Source organism: Polypterus senegalus, chromosome 12 (genome assembly GCF_016835505.1).
Source record: "Polypterus senegalus isolate Bchr_013 chromosome 12, ASM1683550v1, whole genome shotgun sequence".
In the NCBI taxonomy this organism is placed as follows: domain Eukaryota; kingdom Metazoa; phylum Chordata; class Cladistia; order Polypteriformes; family Polypteridae; genus Polypterus; species Polypterus senegalus.
In genome coordinates this window covers 78,740,222-78,761,226 of record NC_053165.1, presented here as the reverse complement: position 1 = coordinate 78,761,226, position 21,005 = coordinate 78,740,222, and the positions used below count along the sequence as shown (strand labels likewise).

The 21,005-nt window shown below is 50.8% G+C and overlaps 1 protein-coding gene across 5 annotated transcripts in view; it reads left to right on the top strand.

Moving 5' to 3' along the window:
* Positions 1–12,785, top strand: part of dnm2a (dynamin 2a) — a 77,168-nt gene extending 64,383 nt beyond the window's left edge. For all 5 annotated transcript variants that reach the window (XM_039772494.1, XM_039772498.1, XM_039772496.1 and 2 more), the window contains 6 exons: positions 6,332–6,441; positions 6,592–6,703; positions 7,584–7,748; positions 8,134–8,360; positions 9,059–9,310; positions 12,508–12,785. In XM_039772494.1, the coding sequence (XP_039628428.1) occupies positions 6,332–6,441; positions 6,592–6,703; positions 7,584–7,748; positions 8,134–8,360; positions 9,059–9,310; positions 12,508–12,577 (936 nt within the window). In that variant the 3' untranslated portion in view covers positions 12,578–12,785. The remainder of the gene's footprint in view (positions 1–6,331; positions 6,442–6,591; positions 6,704–7,583; positions 7,749–8,133; positions 8,361–9,058; positions 9,311–12,507) is intronic.
* The last annotated feature ends 8,220 nt before the right edge of the window (positions 12,786–21,005 follow it).

Here is a 21,005-nt window from a genome sequence, read left to right as displayed (position 1 = left end):
AATTGGAAGACCCTGAGTAAGTGCCACACAGTCATGGAGAGAACATACATGTGCCATATGGGCAGTGCGGGGTTTGGACCCAAAACTTACCATACTCATGGCCTTGTATTCTAATTCTGGGTCGTGGGGGCTGCTAAGGTCGATCATGGCAGCACTGAGCTCAGGGCAGGTGGCATCACTCAGCAGGGTGCCAGCCCATCATTTGACATGAGATTTGCACCCACAGCATATCTTACCATACTCAAGACCTGATATTCTAATTCTGGGTCGTGGGGGCTATGGTAGTCTGTCCTGGCAGCACTGAGTGCAGGGGAGGAGGCATTACTCTGGCAGGGTGCCAGTCCATTTTGGAATTGACCCCATTAGTTGGTCATACCCAAGTCAGTCTTAACAAGCAAAAACTGAAAGCCATCTGGCGTTTACTGCGGACAAGTAAGTGCCCACCGTTTATTAAAGGTTCAAGTAATCCGCCCAGATACCACCATTCTCAATGGCATCTCCAGACAGGCGGGTATCATGTAGCACACATCATAATCACCCCGTGGGAAATTCAATGAAATGTCCAAACATCAAACAATGGATTCCAGAAAATTCTTTTTGGGGGATTGAACATTCCTGGTGGCAGGAATAACAAAACAGGGCAAGGAAAACGATAAAAAGGAGGAGACAAGTGAGGGAGGATGGAAACAAAATGGCATCTAAAGGCAGCCCCCCTGATGTGGGCAGCGGGCTTCATCTTGGGTCAAGGAGCCAGCGGCTGTTTGCTCTTCTGAATTGTGGACTGCTTTGGAAAGTAAAGTTCAGATGAACGTGAGATTCATTTGCCTGTCGCTTGTCCCTGCCCAGTCTTTGCCATGTTTGGCCCTCCTTAATAAGACGTGCCTCATCTTGAATTGAGTCCCTCCTGCCACTCGGGCTCCCGATGCCTCCATTCACTCAAGTGGCTATTTGCCAACCTGCCATTCAGCAGCAGTGGTGGAATGTGAATGGCGTGATGCCCACCCCTAAGGCGCCAGGCCTTATCACATATAGCGCCTCTTTGAGAAGACATTCAGGCCTCTCGGGCAGCACTTGATTTTCTGGAATGGCATGGAGGTTTCCAGAAAAGTTCCTAGGTTGACCCTTATTAGCATTAGGAGTGAAAAGGAATAAAGGAGTGAAGCATAAACAAATAAAGAACAAGGGATGGGTGAGGGAGGATGGCAGCCTGGTGGCATCTGTCTGCTGGTGCCCGAAGTCTTTGCCCAGCTCACACTTTGGGTGGCGTGCTTTTATTTGGGTTGAGGACGCGTCGTCTGTTTATATTCTTACAGAACTGACTTAGAAAGATTGATTTGGAGCAGAACCATCTGCCCAGCCTTTACCATTCATGGCACACCCTTTTGTGGGCATTGCCTGCTTTCATATGGCAAACCCCATCTTGTAGAGCGTTTCACATTCCCCGCAGCTCTTGATGTTGCCATGGCTGAGGGACAATCTGTCAAGCAGCAGTGGACTTTGGGGGCATCGGACCTTCTTGAATATTGCGCCTTTGAAGAGACGTTCAGGTCTTCCTTTTGTAGAATGTTAGTTCAGTGGGGGTGAGAACAACTCTGCGGACCCCTCTCTGCATTCCCCCCTTAGTTTACCCCTCAGATTGTGGGCTTGCAGCCTGTAAACCCGAGCTGTTGAGCCAGAGCTTCACTTTTCTCATGTCGAGAAGCTCAGAAACCTGAGCAGCCTCAGGACCTCCATGAGAAGCCCACCTTGGAAGTGAATAAGAGCCAATGAAAAAAATATACTCGGGGGCTGCCCCCTGCTGGTGTGCTTAGATATTGCTGAGCCTACGATGGAAAGGCAGCCCCAAAGGTAAAGATTACCAGGACCAGGATGTCAGTGATAGGTCGTAGGTAAAGGTGGGCACAGAATCAACTCGTCAAGACCCAAACATGCCCATTTTAGCAGTGCCCCCTACACCTCTGGCTGGTTACTCACAAACTCAGATGAGGTGTTTTAGGGTCGGCGCCCCCTAGTGAGTATAGAGAAGTATAGGAGCGCTGCACCTTACACTGGTTTGGGGTCAATGATCAACGATCAATGGGACAGCTGGAGTGACGACTTTTAAATGGATGCCAGTGAGTAGATCACTGTGCCCCAGTGGCGTCATCATTGCCCAACACATTATCTGCTTTAATTGTAGCTGTAGCCTCTTCTTTTAATTTAATCTACCAGACATTGCTAGGGTTGCAGGGGGCAGAGCCTCTCCTGGCAGCACTGGGCCTAAGGCATCAGCCCTGGACAGGGTCACCAGTCCATCTAAGGCTCCACTCATTCACATGTGGGCATCATGGAATCGCCAGTTAACCAAACACACGTCTCTGGGAATGTAGGACTGCACATGGATGATGGCCAGCTGAATGGACTTGTGGTCCTCTTGAAAGGCAGTGCCAACTGATCAGCTGAGGAAGTTATGGTTCAGGTGTGTAGGGTGTGGCATCAGGTCATCCAAAGGTCTTGTGGTCCTGATAAGCAGGATGTGCCCGCAGTTTATCTGAATGACATACTGCATGGCAGCTTTTAAGAAGAGTGTGCCAAGTGGCCACCTGAGGGACTTGTAGTTACATTAAGGAGACTGTGCCAGGTGGAAACATGGAGAACTAGTGGTCCTGTTAAGGAAGCTGTGCCAACTGGAAATCCCCAGAATGTTAAGGAGGCTGTGCCAACTGGCTATCCAAAGCACTTAACTGTGCTGATAAGGAGGGTGTCCAGCTCATCATCTGAAGGACTTTGGTGTTTTTAGAAGGCTGTGCCAGCTGGGCATCTGAAGAATTTATGGTTCTGTCATGCAGGTTATGGGAGTAGGTCTTCTGAAGGACTTAGGATCCAATTATGTAGGATGTGCCAGCAGGTCATCCAAAATATGATATATGATGATGTTAAGAAGAGTGCCAACTGGCCACCCAAATGACTTATGGTCCTGTTATGCATGATGTGTCAGCCGGTCTCCTGAATGACCTTTGACACTGTTATTTAGAGTGTGCCAACTGGACACCTGAAGGACCTGTGCCCAAGTTACCAAGGTTGTTCCTTGTTGGCTCCTAACAACCCGTGTGCCTGTGAGTGATGCCCTGTCAGGTACCATTTTGGAGCTTGGTATTGATTTGTGTGAACAGTGCTGGAATGGTGGCAAGTGAGTGGGCCCTGTGGCGTGCTTTGGTGATGGCTGGGACCCTCGAACTGCATGACCTGTCAATGTGAGGAGCATGATGATGACTGTGGTTGGACAAGCAGGGTTTCATGTTTTTTATGTTTTGTGTTACTTTACTGTGTGTTCTGGACATGGAACTTTGGTGGTACTCTGGGGGTATGCCAGGTCAAGGGGATCTGCAGCAAGTGCCACCCGTTGCTTGGCTCTTCCAGTTTTCCCACTTTGCCCCCCAAGGTCCAAGTCTTGACTGTCCAGGCATCAGTCCAGGTGTGCCCAGTCAGGGAGGTCTGCCACATCCTCAGAGCCTCCCCTGCCCGCATGCTGCCCCCTCCTCAGGATTCGGGCGTCCCTCTCGAGGCTTGTCCCTGCCCAGCCTAACCAATGTGCGGACTACTGTACACAGGCTGAAAAATGAACAGGTAGTCTGAACACTGGGCAGACGAGGGGGAATCGGAGAGTCGTCCATCTCTCAGAGGCCCACCGGGGTCTCCAGTGCTGAAAACAAGAGAAAGCAGAGAGTGAGTGAGTGAGCCCGGCCTCCTCGTGTAGCCACCCGCTGGTATCTTTACCTTCAGCGGATTTAGAAGTTTTAATTCTTAAAGATTTGCCAAATTTATTAGGAAGCAGAAGCAGTGAGATGTCAAAAATAGTGGCATTTGTGTAGGAGGCCTTGCCACCATCCTCATGTGACGACGTTCGATGGCATCCCATCTCATTGCATATATAATGACGTGTCATGCAAATCACGTGCATTGTGTCCAATCATACGCGTGTGTGCAGGTAGCTCAGAATGAAAAGAAATTCCACCCCTAAAGGTGCCACGTAACAAACCTGCCAATCCAGTTCAGTGTCACGCGTTGTGGAGCTCACCAGCATCAGGGGCCAAACCTGAATGGGGTGCCAGTCTGTCACTGGTACAAGCCCTGAATTGGGCACTGGGTCTTTGTGGAGACCAGTCCTGTATGAGGTGCCAGTCCATCACAGATGCCATCCTTGGAGTGGGCCGCAGCCCATTCCTCAGTACATACCTTGCATGGGGGCACCATTTGTTTGTGGGGATCAAACCTGTATGGGGTGCCAGTTTTCCATCCCTAAAATTAGGTTCCTGTCTATCATAGCTGGTATCCCCATACAGGGTGCCAGTTCACTATTGGCACCATCACTGGATGGGGGTGTCAATCAAATGCTGGATGTCACAGACAAAGGCCTGGATGGGTCACCACTCATTAGTGGTGTGTCTGACACCCTGTATAGGGCAGCAATCCATTGCAGGTTTAAAAAAAAAAAAAAATCTGGACGGGGCACCAGGCCTCCTAATGGACCAGCCCTAATTCAGTGGGCCAGCCTACCACAGAGATATAGGGTGCCAGTTTGTAGTGGGCACCAGAACAGGATAGGGTGCCAATCCATTGCAGGGCTCACTCATAAACACACACGCACACACAGGGGTCCCATTTAGAGTGACCAGTTTGCCCAGTATACATGGGACTTGGCACCAAAACACTGGATCTGTGAATTGCATTGCCAACCAGCGCATCACCACATGCCAGTTTTTTCTAAATTGCATTTAATTCATTTGATTTAATCCTCGCCTTGCCTGTGAAGTGTCAACCCAAAGACACACACTCGCTCTCACACACTCACACACTCGAATCAAAGAGCACCACAGTGCCACATCTTTTCCTGTCTACCAATCCATTTTCTAGACCCCCTTTTCCGTGGTTGAGGCTGGCGGGGGGGTGGCCATGGATCGCGCTCACTTCGGAATTTTCTACCACCCTGCAGTTCTTGTGAGAAAGACGCACTGATAGAAAATCAAACTGGAACTGCAACAGTCGGCAGAAGGAACCGCCATCTGTACCCGATAAAAGTGCCCCGGATGGCGAGTGTCTTTTTATTATTTTACAGATTTTTTTCCTTTTAAAATTTCCTCGTAAAAAAGTAAACCACAGACGAGTGCCTGACGGACGTCATGGGGGGTCAAGTCTTACTGTGGTCACATCACGTACACCCTAACAGTTTTTTTTCTAACAGAGTATAACTCGTGCCCCCTTAAGAGCGGGCAAACCGCTGCCTTTCCTCAACAGGAGACCCCAGGGCAGCGGAGATGCGTCAAGTGGCAGGGACAGATGCCACCTAACATATACCCGGCACCAACCCCCAACCCTCTATGCACAGGCAGCCATCCCCAAGTTTTCCCGGTGGGCTCCTGGGGTTACTTGTGATATGCGAGATGAACGCTTAACAGGCTCCCTCGGCTCTTTCCTTAACTCCCTCCAAAACGATCGTAGAAAGAAGGACTTACCGCACACGTCTGAGCTCATCAGCAGGACAAATAAAATCAAGAAATAAAATCAAAAACAAAACAAGTTTGTGCTTCTAAAAGAGAAAAGAAGCCCGAAGGAAAGCGAGTGCGGGTTATCTTCACGCGCCTCTTCTCCTGCAAGTGACGTGGCAGCTCCGAAAAAAGATTTCCAGCGCGCAAAGAAGCGTCCGAGTTTTCAGGAAATGTGGTGTGGGGTGTCGGGGGGAGGTCCTCCAGGCTTCAGGGTCTTTGTACTGGGGGCTGACGTCAGGCTTTTGGGATCCTGGAGTGTGTTTGAGTTTAGGCATCTGGTGTTAAGGCCCTGCCAGTCGTCGCTCGGAGATATAAACATTTCCAGATGTTTCTCGTCGGCCTGAACCCTGGCTGCCAAGTCTTAGACCCCCACCCCTCCTCCACCCTGCCCCAGCCCCTGCCACAGGCTGCCGTTGGGGGGCCTTAAGAGAAGATGCCTCATTTTGAGCGCCTCGCGGCAGGCTGCTAGCCGGACACTTCGGTGGGATGTTCCACCCGGGGTTGTCGTTGTCGGGATGCTCTCCAGGGGCAATGTCCTCTAAACGTCCACCCCTCCGCACGTGCCGGCCCCCTTCGTTTTTCTTCAGTCCACGCTTTTTAGCTTAATGGGCCAGTAGGGACAAACGACCAGGGAGCTCTTGGTTCAAAATGCCCTGTGGGTGAAGTTATTGACAAACCAGGATGGGGGTGCATTAAGGTAGAAGTAGAAGGTCTTTCGATTTGGGGGGGTGACACAAGCCCACCCCCTGTCTCACTATGGAGGCAGCTTGATGCCCTTTCTGATTTGTGTTCGTCTAATCCGACAGGAGAAGGAGAAGAAGTACATGCTGCCTCTGGATAACCTGAAGATCCGGGATGTGGAGAAAGGCTTCATGTCCAACAAACACATCTTTGCCATCTTCAACACAGAACAGAGGTAAAGGAAAAAAAAATAGCGCCGCCTCCTGCCCGTGTGGCAGCTGCTCGCCTCGTGTTTTCTGCCAGTCGCCCGTAGGCGCGCAGGCATTTGGTGCTTTGCTTGTCTTTGTGCCAAGCCTCTCATGCCCGCTCACATCTCTGTGCGCAGGAACGTCTACAAGGATCTGCGGCAGATCGAGCTGGCCTGCGACTCCCAGGAAGACGTGGACAGCTGGAAGGCCTCCTTTCTACGAGCTGGCGTCTACCCCGAGAAAGACCAAGTAAGTAGCCGGGCAGAGCAGGGCTGCCGCGTCCTTTACCAACGCTGCTCTGTCCTTAGCTCGGTGGCCGTGATGGCAGATGTCACTGACCTCTCCAGGCTAAAGGGCACAAAAAAGGCCCAAGGACAAAAACTTGAAATGGGCGAATGAAAAGCTCTTCTCCCACGATTGCTCACTTTGGTCGGGCGGCCATCTTGAAGAAGGGTTGTGCTTCTTCCAAACTTCTTCCATTTAAAAATTCTGGATGCCACTTTGCTTTTGGAAACCTTGAATGCTGCAGAATCTTTTTGGCACACCCTCCCAGCAAGCCCTGGATTTTCCACCAGGGTCTCCTCCAAGCTGGTTGTGCCCTTAAAACCTCCACGGAGAGGTGTCCAGGTGGCACCCGTAGCAGATGCCCGAACCACCTCAAGTGCCTCCTCTGCATGCAGATATTTTCCTGCTCGATGGCAATGGCTGCCCGTGTCAGTACAACGTAAAAGAGGGGGGCTCATTGCCCCCACGTCTCCTTGACAGCTGCTGTTAAAGTGAACGGGCAAAGGCTGAGGTGGAGTTCAGGTGGTGTTTGGTTTGAAAGTCCATTCATCGTCAAACTCGCCTAATCCAGCGCAGGGTTCCTGGGGGGCTTTCCTAGCAGCATTGGGCCTCATGGGTGACAGACGGGTGAGTTCTGATGAGATGTTGTCACTCAGGTTTCCATTTGGACCTTGGACCCGTTTTGAGCTGGGTGGGCCGCCATGCCAAGTGCTCTGCTCCACCGAATCCTCAACCTCTGACTGCCTCATCCTCTCAAGTGAATGCTGAATTCCTGTAACGGACATCTCTGGCGGCTTCCTTGTGTGTTTTTGTTGACTGGTGGTCCTGCTTTTCTTGATTTCAGGTGGAGAATGATGAATCGGGGCCGGTGGACACTTTCTCCATGGATCCACAGCTGGAGCGCCAGGTGGAGACGATTCGTAATCTCGTGGATTCCTACATTGGCATCGTTAACAAGTCCATTAGGGATCTTATGCCAAAGACCATCATGCATCTCATGATTAACAATGTAAGTGAATGAGCCGTAAGGGTGGATTATGTCCTCTTTGTGGGGGATTGGGGGTTTGGGGGTCTCGGTGAATGTCTCTCATATTGTGGGTTTCTACTGTAAAAAAAAACTGACAGAATTCACAATTTAAAAGAATGTTTGTCACCAGGCAGTGTTAGCCTAGTGGTTGAGGATTTGGGCTTCAAACTCAGACTGTGAGATCCAATCCCACTTCTGACACCAGTGTGACCCTGAGTTAGGTGACAGTGTGGTGTAGGGGTTAAGACTTTGGTCTTCATACTCTGAGGTTGTGGGTTCAAATCCCACTTCTGACACCATTTGACCCTGAGTAAGTCGCTTCACCTGCCTGTGCATCAGTTTTGTTTTCGCTTGTGTCTCTTCTCAGACAAAAGAATTTATCACCTCAGAGCTCCTGGCTTACCTGTACTCCAGTGGGGACCAAAACAGCCTAATGGAGGAGTCGCCGGAACAGGTGCAGAGACGGGATGAGACGCTTCGCATGGTCCACGCCCTGAAAGAATCACTCAAGATCATCGGAGACATCACCACCTCCACCGTCTCCTGCCCGGTGCCCCCACCGGTGGACGACACTTGGCTTCAGAAGGATACCAGGTATGCTGCCATTTCCTGGTGGCCTGGGCAGGGGTGGTGGCCTTGTGGTCACGCTGGGAATTTGCCAGGGACAACGGCCCTCCGATAAACCCTACAAGTCACTGGATGTGACCTGCGTGTGCCGGAGCTGGATATCACAGGCGAGTCCTTATCCAAGTAGACAGGAGGCGTGAGTGAGCACCATCTTGAACCTGTGTGGCTCTGAGCTTGTGGAGTGCGCGGAATCCATTTTGTAAATTCATTTTGGTTTGTTGTCATCGTTTTATTTAGAGTGAGGTCCAGCATTTTATATTTGTTTGTTCCTGTGGGCCTGTCACTTTGGGTTGTGTCTGTTGGCGGCGGCCATATTGTTTCTGACATTGGGATCCTATTGATATGATTGGCCATCAAGGAGCTTGTGACGTGTGACGCTGCTGAAGTTGGCGCCAAAGAGTCCTGCATGTGTCTGTTATTTCAGAATCGACGTACGTAGTTCATATTGGCATAGCGTTCTCTCGTCTCCTGAATGACAAGGCAGTCATTTGTACCCTGTCATCTGTGGCACAGAAGACTGCTACGCTCCAGCATGAAGAAGCCCCACGGCCGAACAGAACAAGGAGGCCTTTGGATGCCCGACTTGTCAGCTTTTGCTTTGTTTTTTTTTTGTTTTTTTAACGTCTAATCGACTTTTCCTTTGTGTTTATTTTTCCTTCCACCAGCCCAACGCCACAGCACCGACCCACCGGAATATCACAGCCTCCGAACCGCCCCCCAGCAGTGAGAGGTCCTACGCCAGGGCCGCCCATGAACCCCACGCCAGTTGGCCTACCCTTCGGAGTGCCACCCATCCCGAGCCGGCCGGGCCCCATGACATCCTACAGCTCGGCCAATCAGGATCCCTTCAGCGCTCCTCCACAGATCCCCTCACGGCCAGCCCGCATCCCACCAGCTGCGCCCCCTGGCATTCCCAGGTGAGGAACTTTCAAACTGCAATTGGGTTGGTGATGGCGTTGCAAGGAGCAAGAAGAGCAAAGGGGGTTGGCGTTTTTGGAGTGCTGGCACGTGGGCTGTTCGAGTGCGCGGTGTTTAGACCCCCTGTCCGAGGAGAGGACCACGTGTCAGTTTTCAGCCTCGCCGAGTCGACAGGCCTTGAGTGTTCATTTAGTAAGGGTGGGCAGTGAGACATAGGTGGGATCCTGGCTATGGACTTTAGGTGCCCTGCAATGCTCTGTGTGCCACTTGTTGCATGTGCTTATGCCATGTTCCCCTTTGCTCTTGATGGCTATTGTGTGTCTGGTTGATTATAACCTGTGCCCCCTCACCCGCCCCCGCCCCCATGTCCTCGTCCACAGGCGCAGAAAGTGACCGCATGGGTGGCTTGAGCTTTTTAAGTGCAAGCAGACGCTCGTTTGTAATTGTCGAGTCGCAAGTGCCAAGTCCCACTTGGCATGGCTGCCATACGCCAACAGGATAATGTGGCTCTCTGCTTACTCTGTTCTCATTGGATGGCTGCTGTTAAACATTTGCCATCCTGACCGCCATTTTGTTTTTGCTTGCTGCACCCGCCTGATGATTGCAGTGTCTTCTGACTCTCAATTGGCCGTTCTCTCTGTGCCGAGAGCCAATCACAAGCTTGCTGTGTTGCTACTAACCAGTGCCAGGTAAGGTGGGTTCAGTTGTACTGAGTGCAGAGAAGGTGGAGGGTTAGGGCCATTTTGAGGTGGGATGTCATCTTTGTGCTCCACCATATCTTTATATTAATAAAGGAACAAATAACTGTAAGGGAATGGAGGGGCAAGCGGCACGTCACCGGCAGCAGGGCTGGCCAAACCTTGTAGCAACTTGGCCCCTTCGACGTATGAGGCAACAAAGGCAGGCCCACCCACGGCATCATGTCGGTGCTTGTGAAATCTGCTTCACCAGAAACTCTACAGCATCATCATCCACATCATCAGCGGTTCAGCAGCCATTCCCCGAGTTTCCCCAGGCTAGCAGTTTACTTCTTCTGCTGTCGGCAGCTCATAATTTTCATGTCATCCCACTCCAGCTAGTTAGCATTCTCCTTTGGCCCACTTCTTCACCCTCCTCATCCTCTGCCCTTCACTCCACCTGCCCAAACCATGTCGGCCTGCATCTCCTGCCAATGCCACATTCTTCACTTTTATCTGCAGACCCCTCCCTCTTACTTGGTGACACTCCACACATCCTCCAGGTCATTGTCACCTCCTCTCTTTTTAGCCTTACCTAACGTTCCACCTTCAATGGTGACTTCTCGGTCTCGTCCTCTTCCTCACATGTCTTTCATCAACTCAAGCCCCCAAAGTCATGACAGAGAGGCTGCTTTGGAGTTCAGAATGGTGGACGGCTCCATGGGCATCTCTTCCAGTGACGTTTACCATTGGGACCAAAGAGTTAGAATGAGGTCACCATCCGCCTGGTGTGTCATTCTAGGTGACAGAAGGTGGACGTCAGGAAGTTGTTTGGGGCACATGGCCTTAATAAAGGCTGCCCCCCTACCCCTTTGGTGATGAGATAACGAGAGTAAGTAGTTTGATTGTTATGTAAGGAAAGAAAAAGAATTCAAAGTGACATACGGTCATTAAAAATGAAACGCAACGATATGTGAGTGTGTGGCTGATTTGGAATTCACACGTTAAGACGGTCTTTTTAGACATCGGGGGGAAAGTGATTGGAAATGACAAGTTCTTTGACCTGGTGACTGGTCCCCCATTACAAGTTTAGAGTTTTATAGGACCCTAGTTAATCCCATGTGAGGGTCCCGTGAAATTCTTACCTGGCTGTGCTAATCATCATGTCACTCATCATCACCGTCATTCGTGAACTGTCACCTGAAGAGCCGGAGGTTCGGCCCTAAACCCACACTGCCTGCGTTTAAGGGGGACATTAGCATTATATATATATATATATATATTTAATATCAATATAGCAGTATATCATATAGCGTTAATGGAAAGAAATGGGAAGTAATGGCCTCAAACCAGAAAATGTGTTTGTGCTGCACTTTCTCACCTTTAATTTAATGCAATATAACTTTACAGTATATAATATATCTTTTGTAATGCAAATACTGTAAATATCAGTCATATCATACAATATAATGCAGGAATGCCAGAGGTGAAGGTTTAATCCCAGCCCTACACTGCCTGTGTTTATTCTCCCACTTAGTTAAATCATATCATCATATATCACATCATATCATTTTAATCATATCGAATATCTTCATTTCATAACGTACCATATCGTGTCGTGTCCTATTAAATATATCGTGCTGGCCGATGTCGGGGTCCCAGAGCTGGCCCTACACTGTCAGTGTTTATTCTGCTTATTGTCCCAGTTAGTTCAGTCGGATCACACACCATACCGTATCCTGTCACATCATATCCTCGTGAATATCATTTCAAATCCCGTCACGTCATATTAAATATCACATATACACCGATGTCGGGGTCCCAGAGCTGGCAGTTTCGTCCTTGTCCCACACTGTCCTGTGTTTTTCTCCCCCTTAACTGTTCACATCAGGAGGCTGACCTGGAGGAAGGCTTTGGGGTCCCAGCCAGGAATCCCCATTTTAAGCGGCGATCCCTCCGTGTCGGTTCAGAAGGAGGAGGCGCCTGACGACTCTGCCTTCCTGAGTGTTGGCCACTCGACTGACACCAACTTCTGTTACGGCCCAAGGAGAGGAGGAAGGCGGAGTCAGGGTGGAGCAGATGTGATGTCAGCCCCAGTGGGCGGGGCTTCTTCATGCCCGAGAGGGAATGTTAAGTTAAAGTTGGCGCCGTTGCTTTCTTCTTTGGCCTTCCTGTGAAGTCGCGTTTGGACGTCTAAGACACGAGTCCTGCTGTGCTCAGCAGCCATGGCTGTTACATCAAATAAACACCTTTTATGAGCTTCTATTAATAATGTCACTGCGTAGCTGGTTTGGCCACCTCTGAGCTGGGATTTTCCGCATTTAAAGCGTCCTGTGTGTGTTTGTATGGGGGGTGATTTGGGGGGTTGTGATGTGACGCCGTGTGTCGTTTGTGCTCCGGTGTCACCGACCACGAGGACGTCCGAGCACCTGCACGGCGTGATTTCATTGATGTCTTTGTGTGTTGTCTGCGTCGGTTGTGTTTGCTCACCTCTGGTTTCTCACTTTGTCTTCCCACAGCCGGAAACCACCTGCAGCTCCCAACCGGCCCACCATAATCCGCCCGGCGGAGCCCTCCTTACTAGACTAAAATACCGGGAGACAGACAGACAGACAGACAGACAGAAAGACACACAGACAGCGCGGCGTTGCTAGTGAGGTGTCACTCTCGGGGAGGGGACGGACAGATCATGTGACTGGGAGTTCGGCTCGGCCCCCTGGCTGAAGGGTCTTGGCATAGATGGCCCTCTCTTACAAGTTAAATGAACTGGTAATAAAATCAAACACGTGAGAGCATCCATCCTGCTTGGTTTTTTTTTTTTGGAATTCTGTCCCGTCCCGGTTTAGGATGTCCTCCCACACTCCTGAGGTGAACTCTTCTTCTGCGTAGTTGCTTTTAGGCACCTGGGATGAAGCCACATGGTTGAGAATGGAGCTGCCGTCGAGAGAGGCCGGCGTGTCCCATGACTGGATGTACTCTGAAGTGAATTGGGGGGTTTAATCGAATTGTGTTTGCCCGAGAGCCCAGACGCCGAGCCCATCCAACGGCCTCTACTACTGTAAACTGAAAGACGCCAGCAGCTTGTCTGAAGTGCACCCACCGGGGGGCGCCGTGCCGAAGGGCTCTTTGTCCCTGTTTGCTAACCGTGAGTCTGTCAGTCCTGTAGGGGGCAGCACCTGTGACTGCACTTTCATCTTTCATTGTCCACTGTTCATGGTGGGGGTTGTAGAGACTCCGATTTTGTCTTTTGTTTGTTTTGCCTTCTAATTTGATGAACGGGGCTACGAATTAAACCTCCATGTTGTACAGCACTTGTGCCGCGCAGTCGGGTTCTAATTGGCCAGCCGCGTGTGCTCCCTGGAAACGGGATTGTGCCCCAGGCGGCCATTTTGGAACTGCACACTTGTTGGTTGTGCCCACTTTCTCTCAACCTGGGGGCTTTTGAATTGAAGGAATGAGGGAGGAGGAGATGGCAGCAGCTGGCATTGCAAACTAAACCCTGTGGCGCATGGCGCCCTTCGAGCAGAGCTTGAGACTCTGAGGCTGTCGCCAGTGAAGTTCAGCGGTTAAAAGAATTAAGGAAACGCAGTCGGATGTCGGTTGAGTTCCTGGTTGCTGCCGCACTTCGTTGTCCCCTTGGAGGGGCCTGTGGGCCAGGCGGTGACAGATCTTGGTGTCCCAAGTAGTTTGGAGGGTCCTAAACCCGTCAGAAAAGAGGAAACCGATGGACTCGTGAGGGGCCTGATAAACGGTCTTCATGCCGCGACTTAAACGGACCCTGCGGCCCCTTCAGATGAGTTCGCTGGGTAGTTGTGGTGTGTTGGTGTGCAAATGTCACACGGAAATCTGCCAATCGCACACATTTTGAGTCCATCAGTCAGTCATTCCCCAGTCGGCCATATCCTAACCCAGGGTCACGGGGGGTCTGCTGGAGTCAATCCCAGCCAACACGGGGTCTCGAAAAAAATTCCTCAAAGTTTGGTGAGGTAACGCCGTCCGTGGGAACTCATTACACTGTTTTAGTTAAGTAGCCCGGCTGAGTGGGAAACTTCCCAATCCAACAATATCGGAAAGTGCGAGCCCAGCACTGTGGCCCCCCCAGAGACCTGGCATCAGCTTCGTATCGCGTCCGTCTACAGCTGGCATTATGGACGTGTGATGTCACCTGATCTGCTCAAAATTCAAACCGCCACCCAAACACGCTGAGGTCCCGAGACAACTGCCAGTTAAGCGTGGACCCCCGTCTGCTTTGGACCACCACCGAGTCTCGACACCTGGGGTCGTCTCACCGAACATACTCGTTAGTTACAGAAGTGAAGCGGCCCACCGATTCCAGCAGCGTCTTTTGGACGATTTTCTTAAAATTTCCTTTTTTTCCACTAAACTCTCCGCTGTCCCAGCAAAACTGCGGCGCATTTACTTTTCCTAAGCCCTTTGGTACCAACGGCTTCTCGTTCTGCATGTTGGGTGAAACCTGTCGCAGCTTCTAAAACGTTCATTTAGATTTGAACGCAAGAAATTAGACAAACGAAAGGAGACCATCCGGCCCATCCGGCCCATCTCTCGCTTCTCCAGAATCTCCTCCAGATCCCCCTTAACGGTCGCCCAGGTTTCTGCTTCTCGCTGGTTTGTTCCTGATCCCCACACCACTGCTTTTCTGGCTTTGGCCCTGAATGCACTCCCCTTAGTCACCAACCACTAGGTGTCCTCGAGTCTGTGCTTCATGGTTAAGGGGATCTCCGTGGGGAAGACCTGCTCGAGACTAAACCGGTTTCATTCTCCGAGTCTGTCAGAGTCGGACATGGCCTCAAGTCCCAGGATGCACCTGGACTTCTCTCCATAGCTGAATCAATTGTTCCAGAAATTTTCTACTAAGATGGGATCACAGGTTGTGTCCTCGACAACTCCCAGAACTCCCAGATCTCTCTGACCGCTGCGGAATGTCGCATTCCCTAGGGGAGCAGAGGTGGGTGATGGCGTCTACGCCACTGGAGAGTCTCGCAGGACGTGGACGCCATTTTCTCGTCCCCCTCGATTTATTTGCCGCTTACGTTAACAGACACGTTACCCGCGACCACTTGGCCCTCTTGATTGGCTGATTTTTTTTTTTTTTCTGTCTAGTAATTGTGTTGGCCCGGGGTGGGGGGGTGTAGCACTCCACCTTGCAGAGAAGTGGGAAAGTTCAAAGGTAAACTGGTGGTCTTCCAGTGCGGCCAACCTGCAGATATCGTTGTGTTTGAACGACCTCATCTGTGAAGAGAGCCGACGCGATGCTTTAACCGTCATGAGAACGAGAAGTCGGGGCGCCTCCGGCGAGAAAAACGAGGAAATGCCGGCGTTTTCTTGAAGTGTGTGCCAATGCTGTGTGTTCTCGAGAAAATTCTACTTGGGGAGGGGCGGGGTCCTCGCCATGGCGTCGTCACTTGGTGATCGGTGCCTAAGGAGGGCGCCATTCCTCCCTACACATCCTTCTGTCTGTGGATTCCGAGGGTATTCGGACCCCTTCGCTTTCTCACATCAAACAACACACGATACCCCAGAATGACAGAGCGAGAGCAGACATTCCGCCGTGACGTCACCACGAGTATTCGGACCCTTTGCTCCTCCGCCCTTCGTTGGCCTCCTTGAGTCGCACACCAACCAGACTTTGGGATTTTTTTTCCAGCATTCTTCTCTGCCGATCCTGCCCGGGTCAGTCAGGGTGGATTGTCCCTCAGCCACTCCTCTTGTTTGTCCTGTTGGACCTTCAGCCCCGTCCGAGGTCCTGAGCGCTCTGAGCGGGTCTCCACTGAGTGTCTCTGTAGACTTTGCTCCATCTCCCAGTCCCTGGTGCCCCCACCGGCATTCTGCACTGTGGAGTGGCAGTGCCCGCTACTCGTCTTGGTTTCTTCACACCAGAGACTCATTTCTGCCAGTCTGAGACTCGTTCAGGTGCCTTCATGCAAACCTCACGTGGGCTTCCTTGGGTCTTTTACTGAGGAGAAGCTTCTGTCCGGCCATCTCAAACTGGTGGAGCGTCGCCGTGACGCTCGTCCTTCTGGAAGGTTCTTCCATCACCACACAGGTTCTCTGGAGCTCAAGCAGAATGGCCTCGAGGTTCCTGGTCAAGCTCTCTTATCCTGGCCAGGTGGTCAGCTCTAGGTGGTCAGCTTGTTTCAAACGTCTTCCATTTACGAGACCCCTGGGCTCTTGGGGTCCTTCAGTGCTGCAGCCTTCCGTACATCTGCACCTCGGCACGTTGCTATCCTGAAGTTCTGAGTTCTGCAGGCAGCTCCTCCCAGACTGTGCTTTGGGTAGTCGGCCTGTATGGGGGTTCACAAACCGCTTCACGACGACCAATAGAAGGGATGCACTGGAGCCACAATCCTCACGTCAATGGGATATTTTAATTATCAAGAATTCCCGGTTTCCCGTTGTTAGTCGGTGGGCATTGAGTGTTGCTTGATGACGGACCCTCACAAAACGTGACAAAGGGCATGTAGAGGGACTGGAGGGGGGGGCTGCAGACTCTGGAAATTGAAATCTCCGTGGGGTGGTGGGACACGTGGGATGGCGGGCATTGCGGTGCCGCTCGTCCTTCGAAGGTTGAGCCTCCTCATCTCTTTATGTGGAATTTTGTCAAATGGACTCCCAGGGATGTTGTTGACGCCATTCATGGATTTGATTTGATTTGAGGCGCTTGTGTGTTTTTTGCATTTATGAGTTTAAATGAGACCTGCTAGTCCTGGGGGGCACACAGTCGGGTGAAGGCCCCCCACAAGTCACTGGCAAGGCGCTATACACTCAGCTGGCCAATCAGTAAGCTTCAAGTCAATCAGTTTGCCACACTGCTGCTTTCAGGACCCTCGTTCATTTCTAGGTCTGACTCCCACCTTGTGCGGCCCCCGTTTCCATCTTGGGCTCATTGGTGATTCCAACCCAGTCCTGGGTGTGCATGGGTGGACCCGCCCTGTGGTTGTGCCCGGTGGTCTCCAGCTCCTGGGCGGATGACAGCAGGCAGGGTGCACCCTCGGCTCTGAGGAGACCTGAACACGGGACGTCCGGCGAGTGAATCCCCCTCTAGTGTCCTCGGTCCTTTAGCTCATTTAAATAAATGATTCATCATTTGCATATATTTGTCACTAACTTTGTGCTTCAGGATGCCGGGCTCTGCTGTTTTTTTCTTTCCTCCGCTCGGTGCTGTGATGTGTTGGGCAGAGAAGCGGGTGCTGCGTCTGGCCACAGTCACTTTTTGGGGGTCTACTTTGATTTGGACCTGCTGCTTTGCACTGCTCACCTGTGGCTTCGAGGCCCTTGTGTCACTTCCCTTTGTTTTGTGTCATTTTCACCAGGAGTTTGGACCGACGGTTGTGCATCGTAACCTCTGAGGCGCCACTAGACTGAAGCGTTGGCGTAAAGTGGGCAGAGTGGCTCATTCATGATGGCGCCACCTAGCGGCAGGCTTTTCAACTGCACAGCCCGAGGTCCAAACCCACCATTAGCTTCTTTGTACAATTGTCACCTGCGGGGGGGGAGGGGACAGTGGGCCATTGACGGGAGATGTAGGCATTCCTGCAAGATGGCACTATAGAGGGCAAAGGCAGCCAGATGACATTAGCAGCTCAGTTTAACGGGATACAGAGGGAGGCTCTGCCCCCCTGTGCCCTGCAGTGCCATGCACAAGCTGATCTGATCAAGAGCCCACCAGAAGTGGCACATGTGAGGCCTTTTGTGCCCCATTGCCTCCAAATGGGAACCCGTGTAGCCCAATATGTAGATATTTATATATAGAGAGAATTAGATTGATAAATGTGAAAGGCGCTATATAATAGATACAGTAGAGAGAGAGAGAGAGAAACTCCTAGCAAATATGTTAAAATGGCAATAAAGTATTAGACTGGCATCTCAGCTGCTCTTGGTTTGTGCCATGTGTGCTCTGTGACTTTGACCAGGATTATCAATGTATCTATCTATCTATAATATAGTGCCTTTCCTATCTGTCTGTCTGTCTGTCTGTCTGTCTGTCTGTCTGTCTGTCTGTAATGTAGTACCTCTCATATCTATCATATAGCGCCTTTCATGTCTAGCTGTATTTCTCTCGCTCTCATATTTTTATACATACATACATACATACAGTATATGTGCGTTTACTTCAAATCAAGCTCCGCAGCGCTGCCTTTCTACAGTTCTGTACTGCACAATGCAGGCAGGGAGGGACACGGAGGGACACGGAGGGACACGGAGTGACACGGAGGGACACGGAGTGCCGGTGACGTCTGGCCTGCAGTTGTTACGTTTCTCCACCAGGTGGCAGATACTCATCAGGCTCAAACAGTGCCTTTCATGTCAGTGTACCTGTGTGTTATATAGTGCCTTACATGTCGGCTTCTCTCTATCCATCTTTCCTTTCTATCTCTTCACCCACCAGTCTTTCATACATATATCGATGTTTCTCTTGCTCTTTGTCTCTTTCACATAAAATTACACTTTTTTATTTTTTTTTAAATACCCCCTCCCCCCAGTGGTGGGCAGTGACCCCCGGCCAGTACTTGTCATTTTTCTCCACTAATAGAGCCTTTCATGTTGAGCTACCTTTCTGTTCATCTATGTGTACATCTGCCTTTCTGTCATATAGCGCCCTTCATTTCTGCCTGTGTATCTCTCTGTCTCTCTCATGCTAAATGTCTTTATTTTTGTTTCAAATGCCCCCCAGTAGCTGTGCCCTCTCATGGTCCCGTACCCCACAATGCGGGCAGCGGTCATCAGTGAGCTCTGGCCTGCTGTTGTACGTTTTCTCCACTAGGTGGCGGATGCTTGTAACTCTCGTCTAGTGCCTCTTACTGTTATATAGCGCCTTTCATATCCTATCTATCTATCTATCATATAGTGCCTTTCATGTCTCTCTGTATCCCCGCCCATTCCCAGTCCCGCACTCCACGATGCAGGCAGTGGTGGTCAGCGAGGGTCCGTGAGCGCTGGTCTGCAGTCCAGCAGGTGGAGGCCGTTCTTCCTCGTGTTGCCGTCTCCTCCCTCCGAGAGGCCCACAGACTCGTCCCGTTTCTGCCACTGTGCCCTTCTCGGGACCGCCGATGTGTTGTGGTTGACCCCCCCTTGGTGGTTGTACTTGTGTGACTCCACAGGTGTCTGCCTAATGACCTGTAAGTGCCTCTGTAGTCCTTCTGTGAAGATCTGATATGATGATGATGATGATGATAATAAAGGGACTCTCTATGGTGGCTGCTGCCTCTTCTTTGTGTTTTCCTTCCTTTGTGTTTTTGCCTCTTCTTCATTCTGGTTTTGTCCTTTTTATTTATTTTTTGGGTGGGGGGCACTGCACACTTTTTTTTTTTTTACACTTTTCCTTCCTCCCATTTTTGTATTCATTTATTTGTATGTTTAACCCCCCGGGGGGTTTTCCTGTCTTCAGGTGTCACACTCAATTTGGCCCCCCTGACTCCTCCAATTGGCCAGTGAAAATTGAGAGACCACCGTGGGGGCCTCGCTGTGATTCCTGAAGGTTCCTCGTGGTGTCGGAATGCCATCTGTGGAGCTGTGGGAGGTCCTCGAGTGGACATGGTGTTTGGGGGTCCTCATTCTCTCTAAGGAGCTGGGTTTCTGTGCTGTGGCTGTGGTCATTTGGAGGGTCCTTACTGAGTGATTGGCTAGCCCACCATCTGGTAGCCAAGCCAACATGGGGTCTCAGTTGCAGTAAATACTCAAAAGGACGACTGCTGAAATGGGAAGAGGCCACAGAGAGGGCAGGATGGCCATTTCACTATGGGGGTCCGCAAGGATGATTCACTGAAGAGGTTTAGGGGCCTAAGAGACGCTCCTCAGAACAGCATAAACTTCATGACGCTGGGGGCTTCTTGTTCACTTTGGCCTTAACATCAACTGGAGCTCAGAAGGATGGTGTTGAGTCTGAGGACCACCACTGGGGTTCAAGGCTTGTTAACCCATTAAGGCCTGATTTCCATTTTATTTAAATTTCTTCAGTTGAGTGCTGACCTTGCAGTTACGCCGTTTGTCCGCTAGGTGGTGCCGTTTTCACACTCCACTTTTATTTGTCTTATCGTGGCCACTTCCAGTGGTCTGGGGTTCAGACCCAAGATGATGGGTGGCACGTAGTGTGGCAGCTCTAATTTAGTCAGACCTCTGGGTTTCTGGCCACTCCTGGACGTGTCGGGTGCCCTTTGTAAGACAAGACCACTGCAGGTCTGGACTGGGCTGAGACTGAGAGCCGCCATTTGGGGCGGAAGTGGATCAGCACATCCACGGCACATAATGCATTGCTGTAGGGATTTTATGAGTTGGTTTTATTTCTGTATTTATTTATTTATTTATTTCGGGGCGAGCAGGTTGTAGTTGCAGCATTTTCACACACATGCCCTTCGTAGAACATTAATTGTGGTGCAGGATGACAAGCCAGGACCCCCGATTACTGTATGACCATTGGTGGATCTGGCGCCCCCTCCAGGACAAGACCCTCCACCCAGTAGAACTGGATTGGGCTGTTAGGAGTTTGAGAACAACCAATGGAGGTGAAAGTCGATTAAATGTAAATAGCTTACTTCTCTGTTTATTTGGGTGAGGCGACAGGTTATTGGGTTTGTAGTTACAGCGTTTGTCCACTTGGGGGAAGCATTTTCACACTCCCTGTACTTCCATTGCAGACATTTGCAGGTTTGCTGGCACTTCAGTTGTGATCTTTGTATTAATGTACCTTCCTTGGGGATTTCATCATCCTTGCATCTGCTAGAACTGGAGTGGGCCTGTTGGGAGTTTGAGAAAGCCCACCATGTGCGGAAGTAGGCCTGTACATGCACTGCTAATATATTTTGATTTATTTTTGACTGGGTGGATGGTTGCTTGGCCTGCAGTTGCAGCATTTCTCCGCCAGGAGGAGCCCTTTTCCCCACCCCATGACCTCTGGACGGACTTGAGTACATCTTCGGTTTTTCTTTCTTTTAAGTTGATTTGATTTATTTGGGTCAATTCCCTCACTGCTGGCTGGGCTTGTAGTTGCAGCATTTCCCCA